The sequence below is a fragment of the Callospermophilus lateralis genome, chromosome 11 (assembly GCF_048772815.1).
Source record: "Callospermophilus lateralis isolate mCalLat2 chromosome 11, mCalLat2.hap1, whole genome shotgun sequence".
Taxonomy (NCBI): Eukaryota; Metazoa; Chordata; class Mammalia; order Rodentia; family Sciuridae; genus Callospermophilus; species Callospermophilus lateralis.
In genome coordinates, this window is record NC_135315.1 from 118,403,967 (window position 1) to 118,423,487 (window position 19,521).

General features: G+C 33.2%; 1 protein-coding gene across 1 annotated transcript in view; it reads left to right on the plus strand.

Annotated features, from left to right (window-relative positions):
* The window catches only part of LOC143410781 (EGF-like repeat and discoidin I-like domain-containing protein 3), a 224,590-nt gene that overhangs the window by 183,183 nt on the left and 21,886 nt on the right, over positions 1-19,521 (plus strand). Inside the window, exon 4 of the mRNA XM_076871505.1 lies at positions 5,399-5,580. Within this exon, the coding sequence (XP_076727620.1) occupies positions 5,399-5,580 (182 nt within the window). The remainder of the gene's footprint in view (positions 1-5,398; positions 5,581-19,521) is intronic.

Below are 19,521 nucleotides of genomic sequence, written 5' to 3' on the forward strand. Positions count from 1 at the left end.
TGAAACCTGGTTGATAGAGCCTGTCAGGCCCAGGGTAGTGGTTATCACAAACTCATGGAACAATGTTCAAACCAGCAATAAGAATGACTCTTGACAGATTTTTAAGGGAGGAATTAGGTTCACTGTTATTATTTGTTAGACACACCAATTGACCAATGTCGATTAAAGGGCGCATTCTCTGAGCTGCCTGCAGTTTTTGAAGCTCATACTTCATTTCCTTCCTCTACCCTACAACTAATCATTACTAGGACTGCCTATTCTTACTTCCTAAATATTTTTTTTAACTCTTACTCTTCTTTTATACTCACATCATTTTTTTACCTAGACAACTGCTATTTCTATGTGTTTGGGGTGATAGTTTATTCCCTTTTAATTCTCCCTTTCATGGTACAGTGAGTATGATCTATAATAAATGGTAATGTGGCCATCATTACAATCTTTCAAAAACTCTCCATAAGTGACAGAATTAAGTGGTATCAACAATCTCTTCAGCAAAATCATCTAAACTATCTCTGCTTCTTCACACTGTTTCTGAACTTCCACTGTAGAACCATGTTGGTCTAATGACACTGAACTACCTCTACCCCCATGATACCAGCTTGTTTCCCACTTGTATCTGTTTTATGTTTCTTCTCTACTCTGCTAGTCCCCGTTCTTTTTTGAAATTTTTTTTCCATGAACCTAAGACTTGATTTTCATTCCATTCTCACATTGATCTCTGTGCATCTACCAATCCACAATCATTGGCTATATCCTATTTAAAAAAAAAAAAGTTATTGTTCTGGGTGTCTTCCCTACTGAACTGAAAGTGCTTTGGGGAAATGAATACTATAAATGTAGCATAGTAGGCAGCTTTCGCTTCCCACTCAGAGATCAGATTTAATATCACCTCTCAAGAAAGCCATCTATGACTGCTTGACCCACCTTCCTTTAAATTTTTTTTTCCCCTTTCATAGTACTTACAACTTAATGGTCTTTTCTTGTTTATTTAAGTATTTTTAATTTGTCTCCCAACTAAAATACTAATTCCTTGCCAACAAAGACACTTCTGTCTTATTTATCCCTTGGTATCACCACTGCCTAGAAAGTGCCTATTATATAGCAGACTTTCAATAAATATGTATTTTTAAAACTGAATTACATGAATGGAATATGGATGAATGAATAGACTGATGGATGGTTGGGTACATAAAAAGAGTTTGAAACAGTAACTCACACTTAAATTGGCAATACATAGGCCAATAATGGTCTCAGGTGAATTTTTAACATCTCAAGGGGTGTAGAACACCATAGATCCTCCATATTTACTTTTGTGACAGTTTTAATACATCCCAATCTGTGAATGCTTTGTTTATCCTGAATGCCATTCATGATATTCTTCATATTCCCTCCATATTAATTCTCCCACCCTCTTCCAGTAGTAGGAGATTCCCCCCAAATATAGTAACAGCAGACTTATATCAGAGTCGACCATTGAAGAATCATGAACACTTCATCTGAATTGCAGGCTTATCTTTGACATTGTTAACTTACCTCCCCACAAGTGTCCTCATTTATGAAATAGGGTTGATAACCTTTTTTTTCCTGAAAGTATTATTTTGAAGATATGTGAGAAACTCATTTGGATGCTCTTTTCAAACTTCAGAGTTCTCATTTGATATTAATTATATCATTAATCATTTGTTCATATTCCTTCCTTCAGTTATTGATAGTAATGGCAAAGAATAATTCCATGTTATTTCTTTTTAAGCATCTTATTGTTGATTGTTTAAAGTGACTTACTCTTAGGTATATAATCATTCGCACTCTGAATTGCAACTCCTTCATTGGTTTGTATAACTGTTAGGTTTAATAGGACGCTGGGGAAGTGGATAGCACAGGCAAAAAGGAAATTAGATTTTGAACCTTTTATTATGATGACATCCAGTTGATTGTGGTCCACATGATTAGTGAAGAAAAGATGCTGTTGTGACAACTTTCCAATGTAAAGTAAATATAAAGCTTAATTTGCACATTAGTTTACTGCTTACCAAAAAAGTAAGAAAGAAAAGCCTCAAAAACAAGGCTCAGAACATATTTATTGAGCTCTTTCTGTGTACTATTAACTGTGCCTATGAGCATTTAGCAGTAAAATAAACCCAGTGTTGCTCTGAAATGGCTAAAATGCCAGGAACACCTTAATTGAAGTCCTTTAAAATGAACTTACAGAGCCATATTCCTTGTTTTTAAGTAATTTATAGTTACAAAGGAAAACCAGTTTATCTTTATCCTCCTCACAAATGGTGAATTAAGTGTTATTATAACCCAGATTGGGGCTGGGGATGTGGCTCAAGCGGTAGCGCGCTCGCCTGGCATGCATGCGGCCCGGGTTCAATCCTCAGCACCACATAAAAACAAAGATGTTGTGTTCGCCGAAAACTAAAAAATAAATATTAAAATTCTCTCTCTCTCTCTCTCTCTTTAAAAAAAATAACCCAGATTGTTAAAAAGTAAATAATCAAGGATCATTAGCCAATAAGGAAGTTGATACATCAGACTCAGGCTTTATTCAAGAATCTCCGCCACAGTGGTGTTTTCTGTGGTGGGCTTTTCTGACTGTATGTGGGTGATAGAGTATGTAGGTAGAATTGTTATAGCTTGTTTAAAGGAAAACAACTACAACATGGAATGCAGGACTGGGGACATTAGTGCTTGTAAATTTAACAAGAAGTGAGAAACCTCATGGGACAATACGTGATACACTGTTAAAGCTCTAGATCAATAAAACATGTCAGTGTATATGTTTCAATTTTTTTTAAATTTCTTTTTGTTGTAGTTGGACACACTACCTTTATTTTATTTATTTATTTTTATGTGGTGCTGAGAATCGATCCCAGTGCCTCCCACATTCTAGGCAAGCGCTCTACCACTGAGCCACAATCCCAGCCCTTTAAATGTTTTTAAAATGAATGAATGTTAATGATTGAGATCATTATAAAGACGAGGAGCCTTATGGCAGACAAATCATGCAAATTTGTAAAAGTCACTTCTTTGTGTTTGGATTCCATGATAATGCTACAGCCCACAGCCAGTAGGTTTGCTGATGTGTTCGATAATAAAAGGTAGGTTAAGAGAATTGACAAAGTAGACTTGCTGAATAATGGTGGTTTGAGATCTACTTTTGCTTATCAACTGGCTGCAAATTCAATGAAGACGTCCAGTTCAGCAGGAGGTCTTCAGATGCACATTGCCTGATGGCACTGAGTCCTTGCTAAGGCTATCAAGCAGTTTAATTGATCAAGCCCGACTCTGTAGCTCTGCCAGTCTATTTAGTGACCTACAATAAATGGCCCATGATAAATGACCTCCCTGCCTGCTACATTTTTCTATCCAAACATTGCACAAAGCAAGGACAAGGATCCTTGAGACTCCTTTAATGGCAATATTCTTAAAAGGTCAGTCTCCTACAGTTTTTAAAATCAGATTGAGTGTCATCATGAAAGTTTCTTAGGGCTTTTATGAAGTCTATAAAGATCTTGAAGTTTAAAATGGGAAGCAGAACAAGAATCTGACGAATCAATATTTGAGATTTTAGTGTTAAGTATTTTGAAATGTGAAAATCAGAGTATTATCTGCAACTAATAGTACAATTCTGAAAATGAATGACTTCTTAATGACTTCAAAATGATAGAGAGTACTGTGTAAAGTGTTGAAAAGTTCTAAGTACATGTTTTAAAGTCTTTTGAAACAGACTTTGTTATCTAGATAGAGCATATACATTATTTCTTGTCAACTTCAAAAGATACAATGTTTACTATATTAATCATCTTCATTAATGCAAACTGAATGTGATGACTACTTATCCACATGCTTCCATCCTTTTCTTAAAAAAAAAAACATTTAAAGGTGTCAAAGTCTCTAGAGAAATGTTGATAATGTGCCTAAAGCTGCTTACTATTAAACATGGAATGGAAAAGGAAGCATATAGCAATGAAAATATGGTTATCAATGAGAAATATTTCCTACTTCTAAAAATATTATAATCCAACATAGGAATTCTTCATTTAATAGTTTCAAACTCAATCTAATCACAAACATTGAATTACTGAATAATGTTGGGCTTTAGTAGTAATTAATGTGTGCTGGTAGCAATCACCCATCCAGTTGACACCCATATGCTGATAATGATAGCAATGCACTCTTTTTATATTTTCAGGAATTCCAAAAACATTGTCATAGATTTTCTATAATAAGATTCTCATATTTATTATTCAAATCTAATATGGCAAAATTTTGAATATAAGGTTTAAAATGTTGGTAAAATTAAGAAAATCAGGTATTAGTTTAGTTATATTGTAATCTTACAATGAAGTTTTAAAATTAAATTTAAAATTAGTGAAATTTTCTAAAATGATTAAGAAATCCAACATTCATAATATATACAACTGTATATAATATATACATATGATTTTTAGGTGAATTTACTTCCATTTCTAATTTTAGGAATTAAACACATCTGATATCATCAAAAATATCATTTGTATCTATTATTATTTAATTATAGTGTTGTCAATTTTTATTAGGAAATTTTCACAAATTTCCAAGGCAAAAATTTATAGAGAAAATTTTACAATTTAAGTTGTAAATGCAGATACTTTCACATCGAGTTGTGGATTTTGAACTAAATATATTGGAAAAATAAATATTTTAGCATCTTCATTTATTGATGAGTACACACACTGTCATTTATATTGCAGTATCATCTTCTCTCATTATAAAATACTTTTTCTATGTACTTCTATAATTTATTATATATCATAGGTAACAAATCTTTCAAAACACTGATAAATTTACACAATGCCTTTTTGTGAAAGGATAACTTGGAATAGTTGTAAAATTTCAGGTCAATAGCTTATAATAGTGAAAATATGCTATTAGTACGAAAATCATTTTGACCCAAAACTCAGCTGTATGCTGGTCAGGAAATAATAGATGCACAGATATTTGCTGAGGGCTTATGATTTATGAGGCACACGAATCTCTGAGAATATAAAATATGAGATGGGGCTCTTACATTTTTTATTTTTATAATTGACAAGAAATACGTCTTTTAAGAGCATTATGCTTTTGCTGACGTGATCAACAACCAAAAAGATAACAGTACATCAAGCAGAATAGAAATACAGAAAGAAAGTGCCTATTTAAAGGCCACTTCCAAAACATAGGGAAAAAAAGCTTCAAGAGAAGCAAGAATTATTTCCTTAATGTAGGAATCAATATAGATCAGTCCACTGGGACTTAAATGTCATGGATGTACAAATTAAAATTACTTTTCAAATATTTCCTATCAAATCATAACCATGTTTTGCATATTTATTATTTCTAATACATTTGCATTTTTTTTCTGATTTGTTCCCAGAATGCTCAGGCCCATTGGGAATTGAAGGTGGCATCATATCAAATCAGCAAATCACAGCTTCATCCACCCACAGAGCTCTTTTTGGTCTCCAGAAGTGGTATCCCTACTATGCACGTCTAAATAAGAAGGGACTTATAAATGCCTGGACAGCTGCAGAAAATGACAGATGGCCATGGATTCAGGTAACAATGATGTGGGAGGCAGTGATTGTCCAAATGACCTGGGTCACTGTTCAGAGAAAACAAGAAGGAATTCATCATGACTCTTCCTAATAGTCAGAGGAAAGGGTGATGTAATTAAGGGCATAAATTGGTTACAGACTCTAAAAATGAAGGAAAAGTACATGTTCCACTTGAAAGTGTGTTCAGGGGATTCAAAGTGTTAGAACTCTTGGGTATAAGTGCACTATCTTAAGTCATATTTAAGATGGATGCCTTCTCATCCACACTATATTAGCAGCACCTTAAACTACAAGAATTTTTTTTAAAACATGTCTTTTTTTCTTCTCTGTTTCTAAGAAGTATCTCCACATGTAAAAATATAAAATATATAGGCTATGATAATACCTCGACACTCTCTTTTTATAACTGTCTAACTAGTCATTGATATGTGCTGAAGGGAAGAAAAATCCAATATATGTGAGGTCAGAGGAAGAAGTAATTAATTATCTTTATAAAGATACATGGGGAAGACAGTTTTTGAGGAAGGCCTTGGAAGTGTTTTCAATAGAGATTAGATTACCAGGAAAGAGCATGATCAAAGGCTTACATGAGCGTCCAGGGAGCAGCATGTAGAAATTCATGACAACTAAAAGTTGCTAGAGGGATTTGTTCAAATTTAGTGTGAGTTGGCTCTGTCACAGGATCATTCTAAAAGGTTTTGGCTTTGTTTCACTGGAGTGGGGAGCTGCTACAGAGTTTTGATTAGGTGGCTTATCTGTTTCTCTGTCTACTACATATTTTGAGTCAGAGAAACATGGAAGTCCCTGATGTGACATAAATAGTGCAAAAAACATGAAGTTTGCTTTACAGTTTGTTTTAATAGAAAGGAAAATTGATTCCTGACAAAATAACAAGACTTCTAAACTTTAGGAACTGCACCAAAATCTCCTTCATAAACTTTTTTTGTTGAAGTTTCTTGGGAATGCTTGTAGTTCACATATATGTATATGATGATGTGTATGTGTCCTTATATATAAAATTATTTTATATAAACAGCTATGTAGAGTTACTTAAAGTCCTTTATGAATTTTTTTGCATGCATTTCAGAATTTTCTTCCTATATTGCACCTGACTTTTTCAATCTATACCCATGTGTGCAAAGAGAATTCCAGATATAGAAAATGGCACATCTACAGGGTTTTTTTTGTTGTTGTTGTCCTTTTTCTTTTTCTTTTCTTTTTTTTTTTTTTTTTTTTTTTGGTGCTGGGAATGAACCTTACACATACTAAAGACCTTGCCTAGGCAAGCACTCTACCACTGAGCTAAATCACCAACCATATACAGTTTTGATTATAGGCTACTGAAAACCCAATTCAGCATTAAAAGAGATACAGAATAAATAATCATTCCAGAGACACTTCTAGTGAATCTAGTTGATAGTTCTGAACTGCATTTGCAGAATCACACTCATGATAGAATTAAAAAAAAATTACATTTTATGTCCTTATTTTTCACTTTATCTCACCTTGGTTTATTGTTCAATAACACAGTACATCATTCTGACTTTCAAAGTATGTAATTGTCTTCTTTATTCCAGAAACAATATATGGAAATAATTTCAAGAAAATAAGACAATGATCATCTCAGAGACATTTAATCTAAAAGTAGTTTAACTTAATTTATTATTGTAAACAGAACAAAAACTTCCTTTTAAGGGCTGTGAGTTGATGGCAAAAATGATAACAATGATGATGATTTTGCTTTTTCTCTGAAGATGATAATGAACTCTTAGAGGAAAAATAGTAAAATAAATGTAAACATTTTATTAGAGGAAGAAATTACACATAGTGGGATGAAAAACTAAAAATTTGTCATTGCTACTCAATGACTATTTAGTGATATGTTCAAGGAATATTGTTTTTATTGTATTCTTTAATAATAATTTTTATTTTCCTAGTTATTTTCCTAAAAATAAAAACTTTATCAATTTTTTAAAAGAAAAATCATATTTCAAAGATTCAGAATTCTAGTCATGTACCAAACTTTCAGTATTGGAGCATTCATCATTAATTTCTCTTATCACTTAAATCTTCTATCTCTATTTAGTTTTTCAAATGAAACATTTGCAAACTTCATATAAACTCACTTGTAATGAACATAGTATTCCTATAATCTTTCAGGTGTTTGACACTGACTAACTAAGCAGTATTCAGCTTTATTTTCTTCTTTGTGTTGATAAAATGAAAATTGAAATTACCACTTTAAATTTACATGCTCAACATATGATTATTGATAGTAATGCTCAAAGTTGTTTCTGTGTGTAAAGAGTTGGTAGAGAAAATGCAGTCATACAAAACTTCTTTTTTCTTTTTCAAAGTTTTTCTGAACTTTATTTTCTCCCTGAGATTTATTTCCAACTATTAAATAATGACCACATTAAACATTAGTTCATTAGCTTTCTAGAATGTAAGTTTCTATTTCTGACCCAGGGATTTGAAATATCAACCTTACCCAATGACATAAATATATCTTTAATTATCTCATATGAAAAATACAAAGATTACTGAAAACTTTTGGGTGTTTTGCTAAGTACAGTTAGCTAAGATGACTATTATCTATTTTCTAATAGTGAGGTTTTTCTTTTATAACAATATGTTGCAATTTTAAATTTTTTTTCTTTTTAACCTCTAAGGTGATTTTGGTTGCATATGCATTGACTACCTAGCCATCCATTTCGTTATACATTTAACAAAATTTTACCAAATGAATGTGTGTTCTTTTCTCTACCCTCTACTAGTCACTAGAAAAAATAAATAGTGCCTTCAGATATGCTGAATGTAGGAAACAGAAAAATGAACAGGGCAAAAATAACCATAAACAATGTTTGGCTTTGTCTTACATGGTCTGCTAACTATTCCATTTGAATCATAATATTTTAGTGAAAACTTTATTAAATTTAAAGTTAGAGTAACATAATATTTATGGAATACAAAGAGCAAAATTTCCATTATAATATTACATAACTAGATGATTGCATGCTGATATATTTGGTAGGTATAATATAGTGTAATACATATCAAACTTTAATTTGAAAGTTAATTTACTATTAGTTTTGTTGGTAGTATTTTATCACTGGAAAAATAGGGTTTGAATGATCTGTTTTAAATTATTTCTCAATTTTTTTTAAGAAAATGTGGCTATGCTCTTAATATGTCCCTTTTCTATAAACCACAGAGTTTGTGAGGGGAAAAGATAGCTAAGTCTTAAAATTTAATGTGCACAGAAATCATAGGTCACTTGATAAAAATAGAAATTTCTGGATTGCTCCCCAGATCTCCTTCAGGTCATCCTCAGACTACACTGTAAAAACCTGTCTCAATGGATTTGTACTGCCTGAGTTAGAGTAAAAAGATAAACAAAGTAAAAAGCACTCTGCTTGGTGATCTGGGCACTTCGTTGTTCCAACCACAAATACCAATAACTACTAGGAAGCAGAGAGGAAAGAACAGTGAAGTAAAATAAGGAAGAACAGTGGAAAATAGGCAGCTCAATGAAGTCTCTAAACCAGGGAGAGATATCCCCAAGCTATGTATCTTTATCAGAAGTGCATTCAGGTTTGGTAGCAATTCACAAGAAAGTTTTATGGTTGTTTTGAGTCAGTTAAAGTTCCTAAATGACTCTTGGATTCCTCTTTGTTACAAAATTTAAAATAGTCAAAAGCAAAATCATCTGACTTTTGCATTTTTATCAAAATAATACTTAATAATTTGTTGTTATTTAACAAATAATAATTTGGGTTTTTTTTAAGCATTCAGAGTGGGATTGAGAATGCTACCAAAAAATAGACTAATCATCTGTTTCATTTTAAAAGTTTGTACATGTGTGTGAAAAATTTTTGGTTTTCAAAGATACCTGGGGCTCCTCAAGGTACACAAATAATTTTTGTAAAGTCCAGAATTAAAGGTGGTTTTTTTTTTTCATTTTTCCGGCTGTTTCCTAGTTCTAGAACCAGCATCACCTAGCATTTAATCCATCTAAATTATCTTCTCATTCAATTGAAAAATATTTTAGAATGTATTCTTTTTTTCCTGAATACAAACTACTTTCCCAAATGTAGTCCTGTTATAATAAATGCCTCTCTAAGGCTAATTTATCTAGACTTTAATACATTGCTACTTCTAATGATCTTTTTGTAAAAACTGTGATCCTGAATGGAAATTTGCCATTTTCATTTAAGTTTTTTTTCATTAGAAATGAATTTTCATCCATAGTCATGCATTTTTAAAACAAACATTTTTGTTTAATTAAAAAGCATTTGCATTAAAAATGACTTGATGTCTCTATACTGAAAAATCATGTATTTGTTCTGGAATTTTCTAGTCACATACCACAGTTATGCCATCCTAGTTCATATTGCTTGTTTACCAGCCTTCAAAGATGTGTTTTGAATCTTAACTCAAGATTCCTTGAGCTACAGGGCATGATTACCCGCATGGCAATTGTGCTTTAGTAGAAAAGGAGCTGCCCCTGGAATCTTTCCTCTGCTCTGAGCTGCCTCCTTCCTGACTTGCAGCACCAGAGGCCTCACTGACCTGGATTTCTTGCTGTTCCTCAAATTCATGTGACTTATTATGCTGCTGTGCTTGGGCACATGCACCACATGGTTCCTGTACTGATCATCTGCTAATCTTCTCTGAGTTCATCCCATTATTGCCTTCTATAGGAAGCAATTCCTGTCTCTTAACTCCACAGATAGAAGTGCCTACATTCTTATTTTCTCACTCTGTCATTTATATATTTCCATCATAGCAGCTAAAATATCTTCACAGTCATTGTTTGCCTTTTCCTTGCCTCCTATCCTGTAATCAACTAATAGTAAGGATTAAACCTGATTTAAATTCATTACAATAGTACCTTGTATAAAATCTATGTTGGATAGATGTAATCGACTATTAAGAGAATAAGGAATGTGATACAAAGGAAAAGGGAAAAGATGGGGATTGTTTTCACATGGCGATCATACTGTATTGAGTAGTTGAATGCCAAAGAATTCAGACACTCTGTTCAGCTGGTATACATTTATTGATACAACATGTAATATAATGATCTGAACACAGGGAATGTCTCACCTGTCTAGGGACAGAGGAACCACACTTCTATAAATCCCAGTGGCCTGCATTTGACTCCTAATCACTACAAGACACTCTTACAAGTAACCTTAGACAGGAATGTGTAATATTTGTAAAATGCTTGTCAAGACGTCTGCTACTCACAGACTGTGTACAAGACATCACACTGTTCACCTTCTCCTATCCCTTTTGTTTCATTCCTAAAATGTTATTAAAATTTTCTATATTAGCTTCTAATAGTTTAGAATTGTTGGACAGTACTATTGTTAATATAAATGTATCTTCTCCCTCTAAAATGAATTTAATTCAAAATTTTTTTAGTCTGGTATGTGCAAGCCTATAACCTCAGGGACTCAGGAGACTGAGGCAAGAAGATCACAATTTCAAGGCCAACTTCAGCAACTTATATCTTGTCTAAAATTTGGAAAAAAAAATATAAAAATAAATGGAAATGGCGATGAAGCTCAGTGGTAAAGCACCCCTGGGTTCAATTCTCTGTACCTAAAAAAAAAAAAAGGCAAGAAAAAAAGTTAATATTTTTAAATGGTAGTATCTTTTCAGTGAAATTTTACTCTTGCAAAAATTTCAAAGACAAACAAATCGTATGTTATATTATCACTCATAAAATGCAGAACATAGATTTATAGCGACTTACTTTAACACAATATTTTGCCTCTACTAAAGTCTTTGATAATTCACTAAACTATGCTTAGATAAAACACTCTTTCATTATTATTGCTATATACTTTAACCATGAAAAAAGCTTTTCTAAATTGACTTGTATTTACAAAAGTTTGAGTTTTAGATGCCTGTGTTTCAGTTAGTTTCCATTGTTTCATGAATATTACAAGTTATTTTTTTATGATACTGTTGGAGTGAAATGGGGAAAAAAAAAGATTAACTGAATATAGCAACTCTCTTCTTTTACCGCCCCCTGAAAAAAAAAAACACAAAATTCCAAAATTTAATCCAAAAAATCTGGATTTCCAATGTACCTTGTCTGTATTCATGGCAAATTTCCTCTGTTTCCCTCTGCATGTCTCTTTACATGGACCAGCTATGCAACCTCTGGGCTACATAGCCCCATTTCTGGCACTCAGGAATAAAGATTGCACTCTGAGTTCCTGTTATCATTCAGTATTTCTTATTGCAACTCTTCTATATATCTAAGTGCACTCTTCTGTATTCCCCTGTGACTCTGAATCCAGCTTCAACCTAAGGCATTAAATCTGCTTATGAGACCTGCCTATGGGAGACATGGCTAATGAATTAGAGTCGCCCACTCACTGCCTCTAATGCAACAATTAGAGCTGCATAGTGTCTCCTGCAGAAACACAGTAGATTTACTGACAGCCTGTCCTCAAGTCCCTGGAGGTGAGAAATGCTGAGAAGCATGAGAAAAGTGCCAGTCTGAACTAAAGGTTTGATTGTCTTTTCATGTTTATCTTCTGGGAACTAGTAGGATTACTATTTGGATTGGGCTGAAGGAATTCCTTATTTCCACAGTAGACACTGAACTAATTTGTTCTGCCCCAATGCCTCCCTGAAAACCTCCTTGTGTTGAAAATGTGACCCAGTACCAAGCCACCTGGCCTGATTCTGAAAGCTTTATTTTCTTGAGGCAGCAATTAATTTGAAACTATTTCTATCTGTAGGAGTATGCTGTTTTTTAAAACTAATGAGTGTAGTTAGATTTAATTGTCAAAAAAGACATATATTTTCCTATACTTAGCTTAGAAATTAGCTTTGTTGCCTACCGTATTGCATGTTAGCTTTATGACCTAACAGCTAATGCTTAGCACTATGTACCAATTCAGCTGTTTTGACTGAAATTACATTGAATCAGGATCATTCTTATCCCCATAATTCAGATTTGGAAAATGGGCATATAAAGATAAGTTGGCTAAGTTTACTAAACTGGTATTTATTTTACACTGCTGTGATTCCAACTCTAGCAGCTGTTCTGAGAGACCATCTCTACCCTATTTATAACTTCTGCAATGTCCTTTCTTTGACAGCTTTTGGTAGTTCCCATATACTTTTGGGGGGAACTGTACGCTAGCATATAATGGGTGTGCAAGAGACTTGAATTTTCTTAAATTTTGTAAAAGTAACTATCCGATCCTATAAAATATATACATGTTCATAAACAAGTAGTTCACTTCTAGCCTGGAGCAATGGTTCTTAAACTTTACATTAAAATTACTTGAGGAGCTTTTTAAACATGGTCCTTATCCTCAGAGTTTCTGAATTAGTATGTCAAGAGTGGTAACTCTGGGCATTCATTACCTGTGAAGCTGAAACCTCAAAGAAATTTATCAGGTTAATGATCCTGATAAGAAAATGTGATAATCATAGCCTTGATAAAGCTCACAATATAGCAAAAGAGACACACTTTACCTTGGAGGGTCTCTCTTTTATTATTAAAAGCAAATTTAATTAAATAAACTAAGATATTGAAGAATAGCATATTGCTCTTCAAAATGAGATATCAGTATGAAGCTTTATTTATTTATTTTCTATGTACCATCAACTGGTGCTTAACCACCCAGTCATATTCTCAGCCCTTTTTCTCTTTTATTTTGAGACAAGGTCTTGCTAAATTGCTTAGGGCCACTCTAAGTTGCTGATGCTGGCTTTGTGATTTGCCTGCCTCAACCTCCAGAGTCCCTGGGATTATAGGTGTTTGCCTCAACATCTGGCAGTGTGAAACATTTCAAGGGAGTGAATGACATCAAGACATCACAAATCCAAGACCTACCTTTCTGAGGTGTCTTGGTGCTATTTTGTTATTTACCTGCCTATATTTGTGTCATCCTTAGTTAGAAATTCATATTCCTCCAAAAAGTGAAAATGGCAATGTTTAATTGTTTCTAAAAGGTTTTTGTCTGTAACACAAGGCCTTCAATAATTAAGTCATAATTAAAAAGCAAAAGGATTGTAAAAGTATCTACATCCCCATTAAAGACTAGGCTTTGAATGTTTCATTGCTAAATTCTGTTGTGTCTTAGGAGTCTTTAAAGGAGAAGTTGCTATTTTCCATGTGATCAGACTATAATGAAAACACTGAAAAGTCATTTACATTTTAATTATTAAAGGTGAATTTAGCATATTCAGCATCTTTAAGAATGGCATTAAGGAAGAAGTTATTCCAGGCAGACAACAGGATGAACAAGTTACAAGGAAGAGGGAAGAAAGCTCCAGGACCATCAAGGACAAGCTTTACTATACTGAAAAGCTGGGCATAAGTAGGAGCAAGAGGAGGAAGAACTCTGGAAAAAGAAACATCTGCAAAAGTGTGAAAACACATGATGGTTAGACTGAAACTAAGGTTGTTTTGGGATGGCTACTGATGGGATTTTAGCAGCATATTCACTGTCAGTTTAAGAAAATGACTTGTTAGTGGTCTGTATTATGAGTACCCAACACAATGCCTAGTACTAAGAAGAATTCAGTAAATTTTCATTGAATAAATGTTGAATTGAACTTTAGTAGAGAGAGGGGAGCTTACCAACCAGCCTGACTTGCCCAGAGGTAGATAGATGTAAGAAGGTCTTGAATTAGATTGGCAGATATTAAATAAAATAAAGATGAAATGGTAAAGGGCTTGGGAGTACAGCATTAACAACTCGTTAAATTGTGCGTTAGAGGAAGGAGAAAAATTAAGAAAAATTAAACACAGCTCCAGGTAATGATGGTGGTATCATTGACACAGATATAAATCTCTGGAGGAGTTGGCCCACTTTTTTTATTCAGTTGAAGAAAATCCTGATAATGGTGTTCAGTATAAAGTTGGAAAAGTGAGTATGATACTTTGAATAGAGTGTAAGTGGATTAAAAGTAGATAACACTACAATGCTGCACCATTGCCAGATGTTGCTTCTGCTTATTTGCCAAGGGCCTCTGTGTGTCCCATGGCTACACCTAGTGGAAGGGACTGTGGGTAATGTCAGTTAGAGTTTTGGGGGGATTTTGTTGTTGTTGTTGTTGGGTTTCTGTTTGTTTGTTTGTTTGTTTATGTTTGCTACTGAGGATTGAACCAAGGGCCTGGTTCACGCTAGACAAATGCTCTACCAGCTGAGCTACACCGGAGCCCTGAGATAGAGTTGAAAGAGATATTTAAAAGAATAAATGGGAATCCCAAGATAGAATTTAGTTTTCTCTTGTTTTCATTTCTACCAAAATCTTTTTTTAGACAGCTTACCTGGGTAGGGAGGAGGGGACCTTGGTGTGGGACTCAGGAAGAAATGAACTGAACTTTGACTTTATGAATAAATGAATCCATTCTCCATTAGTTTGTTTTCCAGAGCATTTTATTTTTATATCACATGTTGGTTACGTTTTCTCATGTATTTGTTTTTAATGTTGTTGCTGCTGCTTTTTTCACCAGAATTGATATATTTAATTAAAATCGTAGCTGTTCAGCCTAACATTGGTGTAGTTCGTATAGATTGCTTTATTTTGTTATGATTCGGGTTCTTGAAAAAATAATAAAGCTCTCCTTTTTTTTTTTTACACAAATGGACTATCAGATTTGTTGCTTCTATTATATACTTAATGCTTCAATAGCTTTGAAGCATTTTTCCCTGTGTTTATAATATGTGACTTATATTTTCATTTCTCAGATTTAAACAACTATATTAAACTCAGGTCTCTTTAGTTTATTACTATCATTAGTGCCATTAAGAGATAAAGTACTGAATTTTAGAAGTAGATGTGACTATCTTAGATTTTTCCTAGCTGGATCCTAACCTAAGCTGGTATTTGAACATAATGGCAGCTTTCAAGAAGCTCTTAAATCGAAATGTGATTATCTCGCAGAACAAACAAGACAGGCATTTTAATATAATTGCCAATGGATCTTAGCTTTTCCTTTCATAGGTGCATTAGCCTAGATTTGGAAAGATGTACACAAACTGTGAAAGAAGGGTACATTATCTAATATAGTTTAGAATGCTTTTCTTAGTTTCAAATCTGTGATATGTGAACTACTATTTGTTGAGTTGCTACTTGTAGAGTTATTTGTACAATAAACAGGTTTTGTATGTCCACATAGGGATTATGTGAATAGATAAAACATTTCAAATCATCTTATGTGAAAACATTCTACTTAATTCTGTGACATTGGAGAGGGAAAAAGCCACTTGATTTAATTCGATCAACAGTTATGCTCTGGAAAATAAAGAGAATTTACTCTATGAGTTCCAGCCATAGGGGACTTCTTTGAGCAGACTTGAAGAAGAAAACTTTTCCAGGCTTGGAAAAAGAATCTTCCAGAATGATTCATAACTCCATTTACATTCACAAATTCACTTATTCATATGACATATTTATTCAGCATTTCCCATATACCAGTCATTCCTTCCTGAGGAAGTCTAGGCACTACTTCCTCAGGGAAGCCTTCCCAATCACCCCACAACCCTGGACTAGATGTGGTCCTTCTTTATATGTTCTTGTAACTTATTATTTTCATGCATAATACTTGTTGCGGTTACTTTGTATTCTTACCAATTCCAATGACTAAACTTTAATTAATAAAAATATATGCTATTATAATTTTTGGTATCCTAACACTTAGGAAAATTTTATTTGCTCACTATGTATTAAATGAATTAACAAATAGTGCAAAGATAAATAAGCCACATTACCTGTTCTCTTGGTGTTTAATATAATACAGATGAATCACATTTGCATAAGCAGTTGTTATTCTGTTGTAAAGCACTATCATGTTCAAGATCAGTAGTTCTGGATTCAGCTGGCCATTAACTGTCATCTTGAACAAAGTTATTGAACTATTCTAAGGTAGGGCTTCTTTAAAGCATCAACAATATTAGTTCAGCCTCTTAGAGTGGTTGTGAGGATTATACAATGGATATATAGTCACAGATTGGCCAGTAATTAATAAAGCACATTCTCATCAATTTAACAAATATTTATTGAAAGTTGTAGCCAAGACTTTTAACTGTCTCCCAATATCCTTTCAACTTATTTCCATAGTAAGTGGATTATTAGCTAAGCATGTTTTACCCCACCTCCCATTCCAATAGATATGGTCAATGGATTTTCAAAAAGGCCAAAGGCACTCACACAAAGTCATATGGTGGGTTTGGGAAACTTTTCCTGAGACACAGCAATCAGAGGCCTCTTTTCCCCTCTTCATCCATCTCTCTATCCTTCCCTGAACTCAGTCTTCCATCTTGGGCCATGACATCAGGTTACATACAGTGGGAAATAAATTAGAAGGCATCTGGAGTCCTGGTATATTGGCCCCTTCTGCCTACTCACATGTTTACTCACAAGGTAGGATGCAACTTCTTTTACATTTTAAGCCACTGTTAATTTGGGTTTTCAGTTACTAGAATCTGAAATTAATTGTACCTCAAGTGAGTCTGCAAAATAGCAGGTTTTATATCAGATCCAAAGAGGATTGCAGCAGTGTCACAACAATTATTAAGTGTAGATTGTTAAGTGCAAAGTCTAATTTAAAATGAAACTTATATTGCAGATGTGTTTTCAGTCTGCCAGAATAGGTGAGTGGGTTCTTCAAGATGACTTACCATAGCAAAAGAAAAAAATTGCCCTTCTTTCTAGCTTGATAATACTCTTCACAATGCCCCATCCTGACATACACTCTACTTTCTGAATTTTCTCTTACCCCACTGGAATGACCAAACAATCAATGTTGGCATGCAACTTCAGTTATGCTACTTGATGTTTTTAGATCTTGGCTTCCTGTCTGCAGTCACTATTAATTAATATCTTTTCTTTATATCTATGGCAAGGCATTTTTCCCCTTTTTTGGTATCATTGATAATTATACAAATCAAATTACACTTGACCTTTTGATAACACTTGACAACTTGATAATATTTTGCTTTATGTCTTTGATTGTTGTTTGTGTGAATTTTCCTGTTTAGATTACGTGTGACAAGTACAAAGATCTTTCTTGTCTTTATATTTTGCTCTGCATTTATCATGGTATTTATAGATTGTAGACATCCAAAAAATATCATATGAGTTAAATATATTTAGTGAATTATTCAGAGCATAAATCAATACATGTGTGATATAATGATGCAGCTGAAAAAATAAGTTGTGGTGATCCTGCACAAACTGGTGATCCAAAGGGGAAGATGTATGTGTTTAAGTTTGGTAGGAAAGAGAAATCATTGGAGATTTGAACACAGAGAAGTTATCCAAAATTAGAGAATCTATAGTTCAGTTTATTTTTTTAAAAAGGTCAAGTGTAATTTGATTTGTATAATTTTGAATGTCCTAATAAAATTATCTTAGTATTTTGTTATATCACTATTTTTAGTTTTAGATAGACACAATACCTTTATTTTATTTATTTATTTTTTATGTGATGCTGAGGATTGAACCCAGAGCCTCACACATGCTAGACAACCACTCCAGTATTGAGCTACATCACCCACCAACCACTTATTATATCACTTTTTTACATCACTTTTAAATCATATGAATCTTAGAATTTTGGAGTCATATGATTAAATGTAAATATGTAAAACATATAAATACTTAAGTTCACCTTTCATAAAATTAACTGTGAAATGGAATTATAGATATAATTTTATACGAAAAACATCTAGTGGTATGAGTTACTTTTTGATCATCAAAAATAATGTGTTTTATAAATTCTGGTTACACTCTGATGAAATTATAAAAATGAAAGAACATATTTTCTCATTTAAAATTAATTAGTTCTTTGAGGTTTAGAAAATGTTAGATGAAATTATATTATTCTTCTTAGGGGAAGTAGAAATAAAACTATTTAAAATACAATCTGAGTTTTTAAAAGATTTTTGAGGTGCCCACTTCTGTTCAGCAAAATCATATTAAAATTATGACAAATATCACATTATTCATAAATTTTCAAAAAATGTAATATTTTACTATACAGAATTGTTTGATAGTGATTAAACTATGCCTTTGAAAATGGGTAAAAATATTTTATTTCCACATTAGGAAGTAATGAGTTCATGTTGCACAGGAGTGACATGTCAGGAAAGTAGAAATTTTTTCTGTTTGTTTTTTCTTTCTTCTCTATTTTTATTATTATTCTTTTCTCCTTACTTCCAAGAGAATATAGATCACCCATATTCTCCATCATCTTTCCCTGAGGGCCATACAGGAGATCAGAATTACCCAATTTGTTTCTTAGGTTTAATAAAAAGAACAAGTGAAATAATATATCATCTATATAAAAGCACTTTGAAAAGTAAAATGTATACAGCCAAAGGTTCTGATCAGTGTGAATTAAAGAATCACGTAATTATTTTGTTGCTCATTTTTATTCTATATTCGTAAATGAGGAACTTGGTTTTATTCTTTCCTGGAAATGAATGGTAATAATAGAAAACAGTCCTTGAGAGATAAATCATGGTAGGCACCTGAGGGACATCATCACCTTTATTACCCAGACAACCTCAAGAGTTACACAGCGTCTTATTTCTATTATACAGATGCAGAAATTCTAGCTCATAAATATTTAAAAACTTGTCTAGGGTCATGTTAGCTAGTGTATAGCACAGCCAATTATAATCCTAGGTTTTCCTAAGATAAGCATTTGGCTCTAACTACAGTGATCTGTTCTGCCGTAAGAGATAGCACCACTAATTTTTCTTCTTTCATATCTCTCCATCTAGACAGGCAAGTGTGTTAGTGTTCATCATTTTGCTCAGCACCAACAAAGGTAGGGCCTCTTTGCATACCCTACAGAGAGTTAGAATGGGACCCTGATTCTAGGCATTTGCCTCTTTGCCTCCCATCTTCCAGTGTTCTCATAGCACCAGGATTGTCTCTCTCACCTCTA